Source organism: Schistocerca americana, chromosome 4, assembly GCF_021461395.2.
Source record: "Schistocerca americana isolate TAMUIC-IGC-003095 chromosome 4, iqSchAmer2.1, whole genome shotgun sequence".
NCBI lineage: Eukaryota > Metazoa > Arthropoda > Insecta > Orthoptera > Acrididae > Schistocerca > Schistocerca americana.
The window spans coordinates 303,394,931-303,409,129 of NC_060122.1; the positions used below are offsets into that span (position 1 = coordinate 303,394,931).

At 37.1% G+C, this 14,199-nt stretch overlaps 1 protein-coding gene across 4 annotated transcripts in view; it reads left to right on the forward strand.

The window, feature by feature from the left end:
- The window catches only part of LOC124613184 (serine/threonine-protein phosphatase 4 regulatory subunit 3), a 129,757-nt gene extending 116,288 nt beyond the window's left edge, over positions 1–13,469 (forward strand). For 3 of the 4 annotated variants that reach the window (XM_047141828.1, XM_047141829.1, XM_047141830.1), the window contains exons 16-18: positions 6,673–6,842; positions 9,627–9,790; positions 9,949–13,469. In XM_047141828.1, the coding sequence (XP_046997784.1) occupies positions 6,673–6,842; positions 9,627–9,790; positions 9,949–10,056 (442 nt within the window). In that variant the 3' untranslated portion in view covers positions 10,057–13,469. The remainder of the gene's footprint in view (positions 1–6,672; positions 6,843–9,626; positions 9,791–9,948) is intronic. The other variant, XM_047141831.1, reaches the window with a different exon arrangement.
- The last annotated feature ends 730 nt before the right edge of the window (positions 13,470–14,199 follow it).

Below are 14,199 nucleotides of genomic sequence, written 5' to 3' on the forward strand. Positions count from 1 at the left end.
ATTCCCAAGAACCGCTCTAACGGTTTCGGCGATAAGAGAAGTGGTGCAAAGGTGTTTTGCGAACTTCACACTTCTCTTACTACAGTTGACTTACGTGAAACATTTAGCCGATCCTCTTCTCTGGATATGTGGCTGCGTCGATCTCCATAACTTCTTCTCCAAAGAAATAATGGTTAGAGGAACCAAAAAATTACTAACTCTCTCTCTCACTTGAAATAACTCAGTACTCTCATCCTTTCAGTTCAGCTCAAGTGTATTTTCCATTCCACAAGTTTCATATAAGCGTACAAATGCTTGCAAGTCAACTACACCAATACCTATTAGATACAATTAAATATAATTACAATTGTCAGGTTTTAACAACCAAATAATTTATAGACATCCCATGCATCTTGCTTCGTTCAGAGCTAATACATGAAGTAAGTTAAAAGTCTATAGTCAATTATTTATTTATTTATCCCCCCCCCCCCCCCCCCCCTCCTCCAACAATCACATTCACTAACACAGCAAAGAATAGCATTTAATTACTCCGTGTCCTCTCACACAGTGTCTGTGGCTCTTGCGGCAAAACATCCAACCTACACACAAAAACCGGTGGTGCAGTAGATACGTTTCCGCTCTCTTACTTACTTTTAAAATATCGGGTGTTCGGGATGGTGGAAGGCCGAGTGTCTCTAGAATTTACACCAAAATTCTCAAGTCACTGCATATCCCTCCCCTTAGCTCGACCTCGTGATATTTTATACATATTCATTATGTACTTTAGTATCTCACATAATGCTAATTTACATTTTAATCAGTATACATTATATTTGTTTTAGTAATCATGTACTTAATATCGAGCTCTTCTTTTTTTGTTTTGATAATAACTATCTGAGCATTTCACCTAATGTTGGAGTTAGGAATCATGCAGACAACATTCTTGATTTCCGATCACAAACTCCAGGTATAGTAGACACCTAATTATTTCTTTCTTCATTCTAATTTTCTGTACTATTTTTTCTTTAGTGCGTAATAGTTTCAATACCTACAGTAGCTTGTAGTCTGGCGGAACTCTGGGGAAATGAAATTGTTTTTTCCAACACACATGAACATAAAACATAATAATGCTAGTGGAATATAGAATTCAAGTTTACCAGAATAATTCCTACAAAATGTGTGACTTCTGCCACGACACTGTCCTTTTCCCTTTAGGAACAGTACCTATACCTTACATATGGGTTGACCCTATGAGTGCACTTCCTCCTTCTGTTTTGGTAGGTACGCCCCTATTAACTCCCTATTTTCCTATGGTACAGGTGAATCCCCTTCTTGGTGCCCCTGTTCGCACAGTATAGGCCAGTCTTTCTCAGGTCTTGCCTATCTGCCCTTAACATCCAATAAATGCTTACTTTTGCCTTTGAAGTCCCCAAAGGAAATCTTAGCAACCCCTATGGAACGGCAGATGGTGAAGAATCAGTCACACTTGTTTGCAAGGGTCGTTTGAAAGGTGGTGTGTGTGTGTGTGTGTGTGTGTGTGTGTGTGTGTGTGTGTGTGTGTGTGTTTTGTGTTAGTGTAAATCATGCTTTAATCTGTAATACCCACTCCCTTCCAAAACCAATGCAAACCCTCCCATCTTGTTCACATTTCATAAAAGGTATAAAATATTCTATACTAAATAGAAAATTATACACTACGATAGAATAGTTGTTTAGTCATTTAGTTTATACTATATTTTTATACACACATAAAAGATTATGTTCAGTGCATGTCGTCTAGATATCATTATGTTTGAATAGTATCATCATATGATGTTTTCCACTAATACTATTTACTATTCGTTGCCTTTCATGTTTAGAGATCGCTGTTTATCTGTGTTTCTCTTAAGTCAGTTATCTTTTAGTCATATTTAGTTTCCTAGGTACTGATATTATAGGATAGTGTAAGAATTCAAGAATTAAGATTTGAAGGAATTCGGTGCAGAAAAAACAGTGCAGAAAAAACACCGAAAACAACTCAGGATCCGGTGGTTGTCACTCCGCCCATTAACACAGAAAGTTAATGTCCCTGGGGAAAATGTGACTCTGCCCAGATCCCATGGATATGACATTAACTTCACCCGATTACTTACTGACCAATACTTCTCCCAGTCCCTCTCCTTGCCTCATACCTTCCTCTCCCTCTTCCTCTACCCACCACAACCAGTCCACGTCTAACCGGCACAATTGAGGGGCATAGACACTTATGTGTGTGTGCGTTTGCGCGTGCGCGCTTTACTGTAACTCATTGACTAATAACTCCAGAAGCTCGCAAGTTTCCTTTCCTTTTTGTGTGCCTTTCAATATTGTAATGCTTCTGCTTTTCGGGGAGTGGTCTCTCTTAATCCCAAAATATTAATGTACACTATGGTCTTGCAAGATTTAGAGGGAATCCTTTCAAAGTTGCGAGGGTTGATTAATCAATAGGGACGGAGTTTGGGAAAGGATACATTATGAACAAAAGCTCTTTCACTGTTCTAGTGTGACCACTCAGCACAGCATCAATTCAAATGTATCTCAGGGTGTACACGACCCGGGAGATCCGGGAAAAACCAGGGAATTTTTTCATCTGGAAGAAAACTGGGAAAATCCTGGGAATTTTTTAGAATTCCAGGAATTTTTCATTGTTTTAGTTTTCAGTTAAATTTTTGTAATTTTGGCTTGTAAGTACCTATACTCTAACAAAGGATATTATTGTATCCCACTAGTCCAGAATAATACTGCAGGAAAAAACATGAACGAGAGAAAAAACTAAAATAAAACTCAAATTGCAGAGGAAATGCGCCATATACAACAACAAAACACAGTGCTAATGCAAGCATCTGCCTAAAGCAAAATGTGTCAAAGGCTTTAGGAAGACTATGCAATGCTTCATAACAACAAATTGCCTCCGATGAGCTTGACGTCACAACTGTTCACATTAGATTCATTTTAGCAGTTATGAGGAGGCTCCTGCACATACGCAGTTGAGTCATGTATGAGTAGTAACTTCTCCCGCTTCTGGTTACAGAAATGTGGCTTTTGGCTGTGTAAGCAGTCACAGCAAGCTGCTACTACGTGCAACCATGACAAATTTTACTGGTGCGTTCGAGCTGCCAGGCCCGGATCTAGGAAGGGGGGGGGACAAATCGAGGTATCTGGCCTGGAATGCAATTTCGGGGAAACCTTGTTTCACAAAGAGCCTTGCATCCAGCGCACATTGGTCTACCGATTATTCACATAATTTTTGAAACCCATCCCTGTTGGTTTTTGAAATATTCTAAGTCAATTTCTAAATGAATCACAATTTGATTTTTGAATGTGTGCATAGTGTACATTATGTGTCTGTCAGGGGAATCCTCGTCACATCTAGAAATAAACTTTCCTACAGGCAAAACGGAACGGGGCTGTATGAGCTGAGCGGAGTAAAGCCGAACAGGTGAACACCAATCACTGTCTGATTATGTGGTTGATTGTGTTTGCAAATAATCAGCGTTGTTATAATTACTAGGGAAATCCATAGATTCAGACTACCGGAGTGGAAATAAACGACTAATAGGCATCAGAAGATCAGACATTTATGTCATTAAAAATTTTACTAGCGCATTTGTGTGACATATCTTAAAGTGTAAAATGCACAAAAAAGATCAACATTAAATGTGAAAGCTCAGCCCCTCTTGCAGCTTTTTAACTATAGAGACCAATATTATATGTGAAAGCTTTTTTTTTCTTGTAGCAACACTATGTATATTAACACATTGCTGTCTGCACGTCTTGTACAAATGTATTCGCTTCGTGCCGGCAGCGCTAATTTGGATTACTTGGCTTGTTGCCGGCCATTCTCAGGAAATTATAAGTTGTTAAGTTTTAATAATCTCATCGTTAGTTCTCATAAGTTCACAACCCTGTTCCCCTACTTTCATAAAATTCTGAAGATATACATACGTAAATAAATAAAAAATTTGTTTGTTTCATATACTTCTTTATTTGCATTGTCTTTGGTACTTAGTATTTCTCTTTCGTATGATATGCAGCAAAACAGTCTCCAAGATATAACGCAACTCTACAAGACTTGTACGTTAAGTTCGTTGTTCTCCTTTTTTTTTGTTTTTGGAACATACATGGCAGTTCCTTCATTTCCATATATTCAACTCAGAAATAACTGTTAGCCGGTGTTGCTTTATGTGACAGGAAAGTCTGTCAACCGGATCATGATGAGACGTACGCGATGTAGTGGCAACCTCCAAGTTTTGCTCAGAAGCAGGTACATGGTCTTTTATCCATGAATCAGACACTTTCAATAAAAAATCTTGAAACGGAGACTCATGTGGTCTGTATTGAAATATTGCACAATTAAAGAGGTACATGCAAAGTTTTTTAACCATTTTATAATTTTTCTGTATATAGAATAATAGCTCAAATATTAGTCTGCCCGATCCATTCCTTTCATGTATTTGTTGTAGTCTTATACACTTTCAGTTTTTTTTGTCTTTTTTTTTTAATTGTGTAATTGGCTTTTCTTCATTTTCTTTGAATGTCAATCAAGGTGGCATTATGTATTGTATAGATCATTCGTATCGTTTTAATTTTTGAAGCTCTCCATATCTGTGCGAGTACTTCACCATTCCGTTGATGACAAGCTTCAAACACATAGACTTTCGCGCTTTAATTTTTCCGGAAATCCCCTATTTTGCCATATCGTTCCACAAACTTGAATTTTCTGTTCAAGTAACTTCTATGCATGTTTTACACTGTTATAATAATCATCCCTGTAGAGGTGATGCCACTTTCCATAAGAAGGTCTCAATAGTTCCATCAGTGTTCTTTCTAAAGGCTGCCCAGCACCAGAATATATCTTGAATGGGGAAATGTATCCCGTATTCGAATCGCACAGCATCCGAATGAGTATGCCACATTTCGTAATTTTTGACGGATTGTCAACTTAAAAATTTAACTGTCCACACCACAGTATCATTCCTTCATCAATTGAGATGTTATGACTTGGATTAAAGGTTTCTTCAAACTTTTTGGAAAAATAATCAATTATGAATTGCAGTTTGAAAAGCTGGTCAGCATTATCCGGTTTATTGTTGTTGTCAGAAAAAAGTAAAAATGATAGTATTTATCTGAATTGGGTGCGGGACATCTTTTGCGAAATATCAGTGTGTCTGTCAACGGATTCTTTGATCAATAGTCATTGATCCTTGCTTTTCTTACAATTCCCATAAGGATAGCAAGCTCAAACCATTTTTGGGTCCCGTAACATCGACAAATTTGGCATTTTTTAAATCCAGTTTCCTTCTAATGCAATTTTGACTGTAGTACTTGTTGGTTTCATTGCTAATATATTCATATAGATCATTCCCAGTATATAATTCTACGATATCCTCAACGCTCTGTGTATCTTTGGGAAATATGTTTTAACCCGGAGATCCTTCAAATTTGTTATTTGTCCTCAGTAAATGAAAGTCTGACCACTATGCACTGTCTTCTTTTTCTGATACATCTGAATCAGTCGGCAACCGTAGCGTTTGCTGAATTCTTCTTGTGTGTATTTCACTATCTTCTGACAATTCTACTTCAGTTTCATTTGTTTTGATATTCAGGGTCTTCTTCCCAATCAGCCAAGTCCTCTGGAACATCAGACAAGACTTCCGTGCATTCATTGTAAATAATCATATCGTATCGTCTCTTTCGTCTACCATGATGAAAGGGCACAAGTAATCACAAAAACAAAAAATTTGTTGACTTGTGTAACCTATTGTTATGTAAACAAAACACCAACAGAATGCAAAAGATACTAAAGTGCTGCCTCCGGCCACTGTGCAATACTACGCTCACAACACCACTGTGTTGTTGCCAGCTACGGAGCGATACTATGCACACGACGCCACTGTGGTGTCGCCAGCCGTTGACCGCTATTTCGCACATGATACCACTGTGGTATCGCCAGACAGCATAGTGTTAATTTAAAACATTAACTTTTCCTGTTTGTGTGTTTGCGCTACTTAAATGTGATGTTGCTGTTGGCTGACTACATCACGTGTTCTAGGCTCTGAATATCCACTGTCATCAGCTCGCGAGATCATGTGACATGAGCTATGACTGGCTTACAAAAGCGCATCACAATCTCGATTTCAATGGTTCGGAAAGTAACTTGTGGTGGGTGTTGGAATTCGAATTTATACTTTCATAGTACAAAAATATGCAGTGTACATGTTGCTGCACATCAAAGATCTTTCCAAAACATGTTTTCTCCCTGAGTTTCATATCCTAAAGTGCCTGGAAATTCTGTGCCCGTGTGTAAAAACATAACCATTCAAATGATTGAGAAGTTTTACAGTTCCCAGGAAAAATATACTGTCACTAAACAAGGAAAAAGTGTGTTTTCATCTGGGAGAAAGTGTATTTTTAACCAGGAAAAATCCGGGAATTTCCCTTGCTTGTCTGCGTATACATCCTGTATCTGTAGTTTTCAATTATTATGCTGGTCATTCATTGTACTCTAGAAATGTACTCATCTTGTAACCTGAATCTGACAGAAAAGCAAACGAAGAGTCATTCAAAAAGTTATACATAGAGTTTCAGTTACCATAAATGCTGTTGGAGAAGAAAGCTATTATAGATTAAATTGTCAAATTGGACTGTGAAAAATAAGCTATTTTTGTCATACAGTGTGCCTTCAATACTGCGAAATAGTAGATACCGCAGAGATCAGCGCCAGCTTGAAGAGGAAGAAGAAATTTGGTTCAATGAAGATGATGATTTTGATGATGGTGAAGCTGTTGTACCTGCAGCCAATGATATACTTGGCAAGAAGCTGGACACAGATTTGGACTCCATAGGTAAGTATTTACAAATGTGTAAATTTGTCCAAAAAAATTAGTCATTGGTAAATTTAAGCAGAGGTTTAATATTATACAGTGGAACTTCAAATTTTACGTTCTCCAGTTTTACACTTTTTGTGATTCTGCGCCATATATTCTTAGCCCCCTGTGAAAAGCCCATAATGCTAAAAATTCCCCAATCTTACATTGCTTCCTAATAAGGTTTATCTCAATTCTAAGTTCTTACGCGATGTCTCGTTTAACTTCATCTCGTTTTCTTCTTATTGACATTTGATGTGACTGAACAAGTTATAAGTCGCTCGAAAGTAAGATGATTTGCACCACAGATGGTTGCTGAATTAAGGGAATGTTTTGGGCCATTGTGGAGAGAGGAGATGTGAGAGAGGAAATGCTGGGGTAGTCCACTCTGTTTTGCCAACACAGCTTGTGACGTTTAGCTTCACTGCATAGTTATGATACAACTACTGCTAAGTTGCAGTGTTAATGGAAAAAACAAGACAGTCGACGCAAAGCGTTGCAGACAGAGCCAATATGTGACAAAGGGGCCCAGGCACCACCTTTTCTTGTTCCACTTATAACTCAGTCTCATCTTTTTGCATGTATTTCCAGTGTACTGCATTCAGTTAACAGTATCAGTCATCAACCTTTTAAATTCAGACACTGAACCTCAAAGAATATGCCCAGTCGTAATGAGGAAACATAGCCCATTTCCGGCTAGAGAACTCTTACTGGCTGACGACGTGTTAAGTCATCAATATGCAGTGCAGCCACCACACCACACTAACAAATGTAAAATGAGCTTATCTTCTGGATGTGTGGAGAGGAGGAGTGACCCTTCAGTGACAGGAGTGCAAGTAGTGGTGAAAGCATTTTGTGAAATGCTGAAAATAAACTTTTCGTGCAGATGATGTGCTACGACAGAGATGTCACATGGAAATAGAACAAGGGTTTTGCAATAGCACATTTTATAGACCTCCGTATTCAAATCTGATGTGATACAGTTGCAACAACTATATACACTACTCATGAATATACTTTGCACCACACACTGTAGATCATAACAATTGGCAGCAATGATAGAGGGCATGAAGAGAAACTGTGTGAACTATAAATATGAAAAAAAGCTCTGGTACTACAGTGTACAGAAATTCACTGAGCTGGCTTCTAATAAGCTTCTAACATCTCAGTTGGGAAGTAAACTCATTTTTTCACATCTCTGCTCCTCTCATCAAGTCTGAAATAACACTTCAACAGTGGCGAGCATATGAAGTGCAGCTTGTAAGAAAAGCATTAAACAATAACAGTAATGGTCACAAAGTATGTGATTAAGCAGATATCTGCATTTATGCTTATGGTTTAACAACTTAGCTACTGTGATGTTTTTGGTTTAATTCAACATGTTCATCAATTTTTGCTTTTTTCTGGGTGAGCACAAAGGATGATGCGTCAAAAATGCATGTTTCGAACGTATAATTTGTGGTCATAGCGTGTCTGAAAAGAGCTCGATTATCATGTACGCTGATACCACTTTCAATTTTTTGGAGAGTTTTTTTCTTGCTGTCACACATCAGTGATTTTTTTGTTGTTGTAAGAACTGATGAAATTTATTACCACAAAGTAGTGTTTAAACGTTGTATTGTACATTTAATTTCCTTACTTAGACAGATTTTATAGAAAATATTGAAGAGGATTGCAATTTTTAATCATAACAACAATTACATGTGTTTTTTCTCATGTTTTGGGGATTTTAAAATTTTCCTCAATTTTGCAGTTTTAAGTCTGGACCACTTGAAAACATAAAATAGGTATTTGACACAAATTCTGTCTTGTAAGGAACACGGTTGAGCTGCCTTGGACAATGTAATGACAAGAGTCATGAATTTATTTTAAGAACAGTCGGAGGAATGATGTGCAGTAGTGTACTGAAAACTGCATTAAGTGAGTTGGTGTGGGAGTTTAGGCACTGAGGTCTGTTGTTTGAGAGGAGTAAGCTTCTAATATGGCTGTGAACCATTTTATGGCATATCCTTGTTTATTCCAGGCTTGTGTTCGACTTTTAAGTTACTAATCATTAATCTCTCTCTGCCCACGCCTTCTCTCTCTCTCTCTCTCTCTCTCTCTCTCTCTCTCTCTCTCTCTCTCTCTCTCCCTCCCTCCCTCCCTCCCTCCCTCTCTTACTTTTTCTCCACAATCTTGGTCTTTGGTCTTGTGATTATTACCATAATTCATACTCTTTTTTATCATTGCCACTGAGTATTGAGAGCCATCTTTCTTTCCCTGTCTTACCTACTAGTACTTCCCTTAAGCCCTCCTTAGCTGCCTACCTTTTACACCACATCTTATAGTAACACACACACACACACACACACACACACACACACACACACACACACACACACACACACAAAACCACCACCACCTCCTCCTCCTCCTCTCCTCTCAGGCATCCAGTCATAAACAGTGTCACCAGGAATGTTTGTTAGAGTGTATGTGTGAGGTTACGTGCTTTAGAAAAGAATGACAGCTCAGTCTAAAACTACAATTTTCCAAACTAGTATATATATGAATGTGCCACCAGTCAGTCAGTTGCAGGGAAGTGATTGACTTTGATTTTTATTTATCATTGCCATCTGAATTCAGAGTAAAAGAAAAAATATACAAAAAAGCAGGTTAGAAAATGTATTGATGGATCCTTGTTTTGACTAGTAAAATGTAGAGTGAATAGTATTTAAATTTAAGTTGCAAATTTATTATTGAAATGAAATAATTTCAATTTTTTAGGTAAAATAATTGACAAAAAGGCAGAGGGAAATGGTCCAAAACTAATAAACAGTACCAGTAAAACTGGAGGAATCTTAAATAACAATTTAACAAATAGCGCAACGGGCGGTTCTCCTCAAAGTCCATCTGGGGGTGACGTAAAATCAACAACACTGTTCAAGAAGGTGAGTCTAAAAGTGGATTTATTGGTTAGCATTACAGAAACTGCGTTAACATAAAAGCTCAATAAATAATTATGTCACTTCAACAGGCTGAACCATATTATGTTGCTCTAAGTTCTATTGCTGCATATCGCATAATCCTTATCTGTTTATATCAACAGTCTGTTTTTCAGGCGTTGGTTGATTATGAGGGAGATTCAGATGAAGAAGAAGACGAAGAAGGAACTGACGTTCTTACATCTCCAGCAAAACGTGCCCGGTTGACATAGTGTTCTGTTTCCGTTATGCTACGTTACAAGTCTGTACAGTCCTGTGAAAGTGGCATGTATACCTCAACAGTGTGTAAAACTACAGTCAGTTCTGTGTGAAGTTGTGAAGTTCAGAAGTGACTGGTTGTTGTAGATAGCATTTTTAAATCTCGGTCTGGTGAACTCTTTATTGTTCCTTTACTGTGCTTGTGAAAATAAGTGAAGTACATGTCTCACTGGGTAGAGGTGCAGGACCTTTGAAACAAGGTGTAATGTCACAAGTAAAACTTCAGAGCTCATAAATATTTTCACTGCCTTACAGCCTCCCAGTGCTGCACTTCCAAACTACAAACGATTTCATTATGTACTTGTTATTGTTAATACAAGAAATGATGCAGTGTGAAGGACAAGACAAAGTAACACAATTGTAAATATGCCTCATCATTGTATCATTATGACTAGGCATTTGTGGTTTGGTAGACTAGCTTTTCTTGAACTGTCCTGAAAGCATATTTGAAAGGGCAGTGAACATTGTGTGTGTGTGTGTGTGTGTGTGTGTGTGTGTGTGTGTGTGTGTGTGTGATCAAGAGATATGGATATGTATGTGGCATCTCAATGTTTTCAGAAGAAAGCTGGTACAAATGTTCAAAATTATCTTAGGTCCCTTTCATGAGCATGTGTGTAAAATGTGTGATTAATCTGAACTTCTGATGTGTATATGTATCAAACTATTTGAGTGAGAACTGTAACCTAAATGCAGAGTTCTTTGGCCAAAAAGTCAATTCAATTTATTAGTTATTACTTCATTTTTAAATCTACATTATTGGAAGCACAAGTTTCTCCATGTTCAACTATGCAACAGAGTATTTCAGCTTAATTATTTAGTTGTTACCATTTTCAATGAAAAAGGGAAAGTATATCTTACAAATTCAGGTACAGCACTGCCTTACATATCACAAACACATGCATTTCCTTTTTCCTACATAGAGTTTCACCTGCAATTACTGAACAGTGTAATTGGTGTAATAAGTACTCTGTGTAAGAGCCTGCCTGTCATTTGTTTCTGGAGTCAGTGGCATTACGTCACAGTGATAAGACTTGAAATTGGGTTGTTCATTCTGCTGTAATTGTGCTCGTATAAAATTAATATGGTCATGGCTTTAAGGACAGACCTGTAAATATGATGGCCATTATATTCTGTATATTTTGTGCTATGTGCAGTGTGGACATTCTTGAGTAGCACAGAGCATATGACAGTTGGATGAAACAGTGATAGCAGTAACACAGTGGTGAACTTTAATAATCATTTACAATACTCAAATGTATATAAAGTGCTGGGAGATGGAATTCCCACTTTTTGATGGCTGTCTCTGATGCATTGTTGAAAGGTATATAAAGAAGGTATTAAGTACTTCCTGAATGGGTTGTGTGAATGGTTCAGTCATAGACTCATGTTCAGCAGTGTTTAAAGAAAGTACTTAGAATAACACAATACATGGTAATTGTTGTGTGACTCTTTGGGTGTAATATATCCCAGAAAGTGAAACAGTAACATTAGACAGGTGTCTGACATTAAAATGTCAGTTGATGTACTGGTGTTGTGACAAAGTGCTTCAAGGGAAGGAAATATTGTACAGTGCCTGAGGACCAGACCATGGCATCGATTCATCACCTTCATAGTTTACAAAGTACTTAGGGCAATGGGTTTGGACTATAGCAGTTGTAGACTTTATTTTCCCATTTCATATTTTTCTTTTCTTGTGGTCTAGGAAGAGTTACGCAATTGAAACATCCATTTGGTATTTTTCTGTTCATAACATAGAGGAAGTTACAGTTGAAATATACAAGTTGTTCCTAAATTTTAAATTACGTGTTACTATCTGGCTAGAGAGAATTTTGTTTTTATTCACTGAAATAAGACACTGTTACAGTATTTGTGGTTGACAAGTAGCTCCTTCTGTGCAGGAGTTAAGTATTTGTAAATTCAACATTCATTCATACATTGTATGTGCCAGGCTTAATAATTTTTATCAAAATGTTCAAAAGGAGTTCAATAATTCTATCAGCATAGTTGTTAGAATGATTGGACTCATTGTTTTTGTATTATGTATGTGATATTTTTCCTCCATATTTCCTTTGTCAGTACACATCATATTTTCTGATAGTACATTCTGAAAAATGTTATTATTTGAACAATAGCTGCGTCAGATGCCAATTATTACTTTATTTTACCTGTCGAAATACACTTTGTTTTTTGAAGGCTTCTGAGAGTAACCGCAGATTCTGTTTTCTCAATTGTATGTAATCTACAAAGTTCTGCGGACATGATATTCTTCTCTGTGCTTGTTGTTCAGGTGTATCATTCACCTAGTGGACTGAATTATCAAGGTCTGTGTTTGGACACTGCAGACATACAGCAGTAGTGATTGTAGTATAGTGAATTCATGCATACATTCATCACCACCATCACTGTTTTACTTGTATAGGGAGTGAGGGACACCCATTGAGCTGGAAGGGAAGCTATGCAGTTCCTTCATATTATGGATTTGAAACTCTTCCACTCTCAGCTCTATTGAGATGAAACTAGAGGCAGGACCCTCACACTCTGTACTTACATTAAGGAGAGTAAAATAATTTTGGGCTCAAGTATTGTTTGGATTCCTTGATTCCAAGTGAAATCCAAACATTACTGATTATTTTAACTCTCCATCGTCTCGTCCATTGTCATCCCTTTCTAACAGCATATTGCCATTGCTATAACAGATTTAGTCTACATGTTTTGTAGAATCATCCAGAGAGAAATTTTTAATTGTAAATTGTACTCAAGTTACATTCAAAAAATAAAAAAAATGATGTGAATGGTGTTTTATAAAAATGGAAACCTCAAGCAAAATTATATGCTCATTACTTCTGTTCTGAACCATGTTACAAAAATTGTCCTAGTTCCTTTGCAGCTATATAAACAAAGGCATGTGTACTCAAGTAATTGTGTTCCTTGGATATTGTTTATTATTATTCAAGAGTTTTAAATTGCAGTATGCTCATTTTGTTTTCGTCAGACCCAGTACCACTGTTATATAATAGTTTCGATAAAAATTTATTTTGAATATTGCTATTTTTATTCATCTCTGTGCCATCATTATGGCTTCTGTACATAAAGTTTGATATTTATTTTTACAGTAATAGAAATGGCCCTTTTCTAAAAAGTCATGTATTTTGGAAATGGTTCTTGGCAAAGTACAGCGTGCAATAATCTGCTTTCATTCATTTATAATATGCAAATATTTATTATATTGAAGTAATTCTAAGATTATATGCTCCTAATATACCTGTGACACAGCATTATCAATGTAAATGCAGTTTCTGCAACAGTATTTTGGAGGTCAGATTTTATGACAAAAAAATAAATTGGCATTTTTGTCATTGCCTGAAAACTTCAGCCTTATAAGTGGTCAAAATGTCCTGTTCAGTAAATCCCATCGAATGAAACTTTTGGCTCAACCTTTTCAAGTAAAAATGGTACTTCAAAATGCAAAGAAAAGTGTGAATGTGGTCGGCTTGACAATTTTCCAGTTTCTTGAAGTTTCAATAGGCCTGATCTTTTTTATTCATTTACATAATGTATCAATATGCTTTAATTTTATTGAGGCACAAATATTGTTTCACTATCTTGTGGTTAGAATTGTAGTTAAATTAACAGTGTATTTTGCAGTGACAGAACACCAGTAATGTTGCCTTCCCCTTAGCTCAAGTGGAATATATGGTGACAGAACAGTTGTGCCCAATGTAGCATTCACATCTCGTCATGTAATTTGGGGTGGATCGATGTCAACCTTTGGTATGAGAATGTTCCAAATTTATAATACACCTTAGTTCTCCTTGTGCCTTCCATAAAGATCACTGATAGTATTATGCAATTCAGTGCCTTGCACTTAAAAATAATGCAGCAAAAATAGAGTTCAGTTCCCAATGTCAACAAAGAAGAAGCTCCTAGTGCCACATGAAGAAGAGGCTCCAACCATTAGTGGGATGTGTGTCTGTTGCCGGCTGTCCTATTTGCAGCAGCCGATGGAACTTGTAGATCCAAGCCACTGGAGGCTTGGCTCAGCGGGCAAGCATCATTGGGTCCCCTGGATCCCACACAACTGCTATCAGCATGTGGTG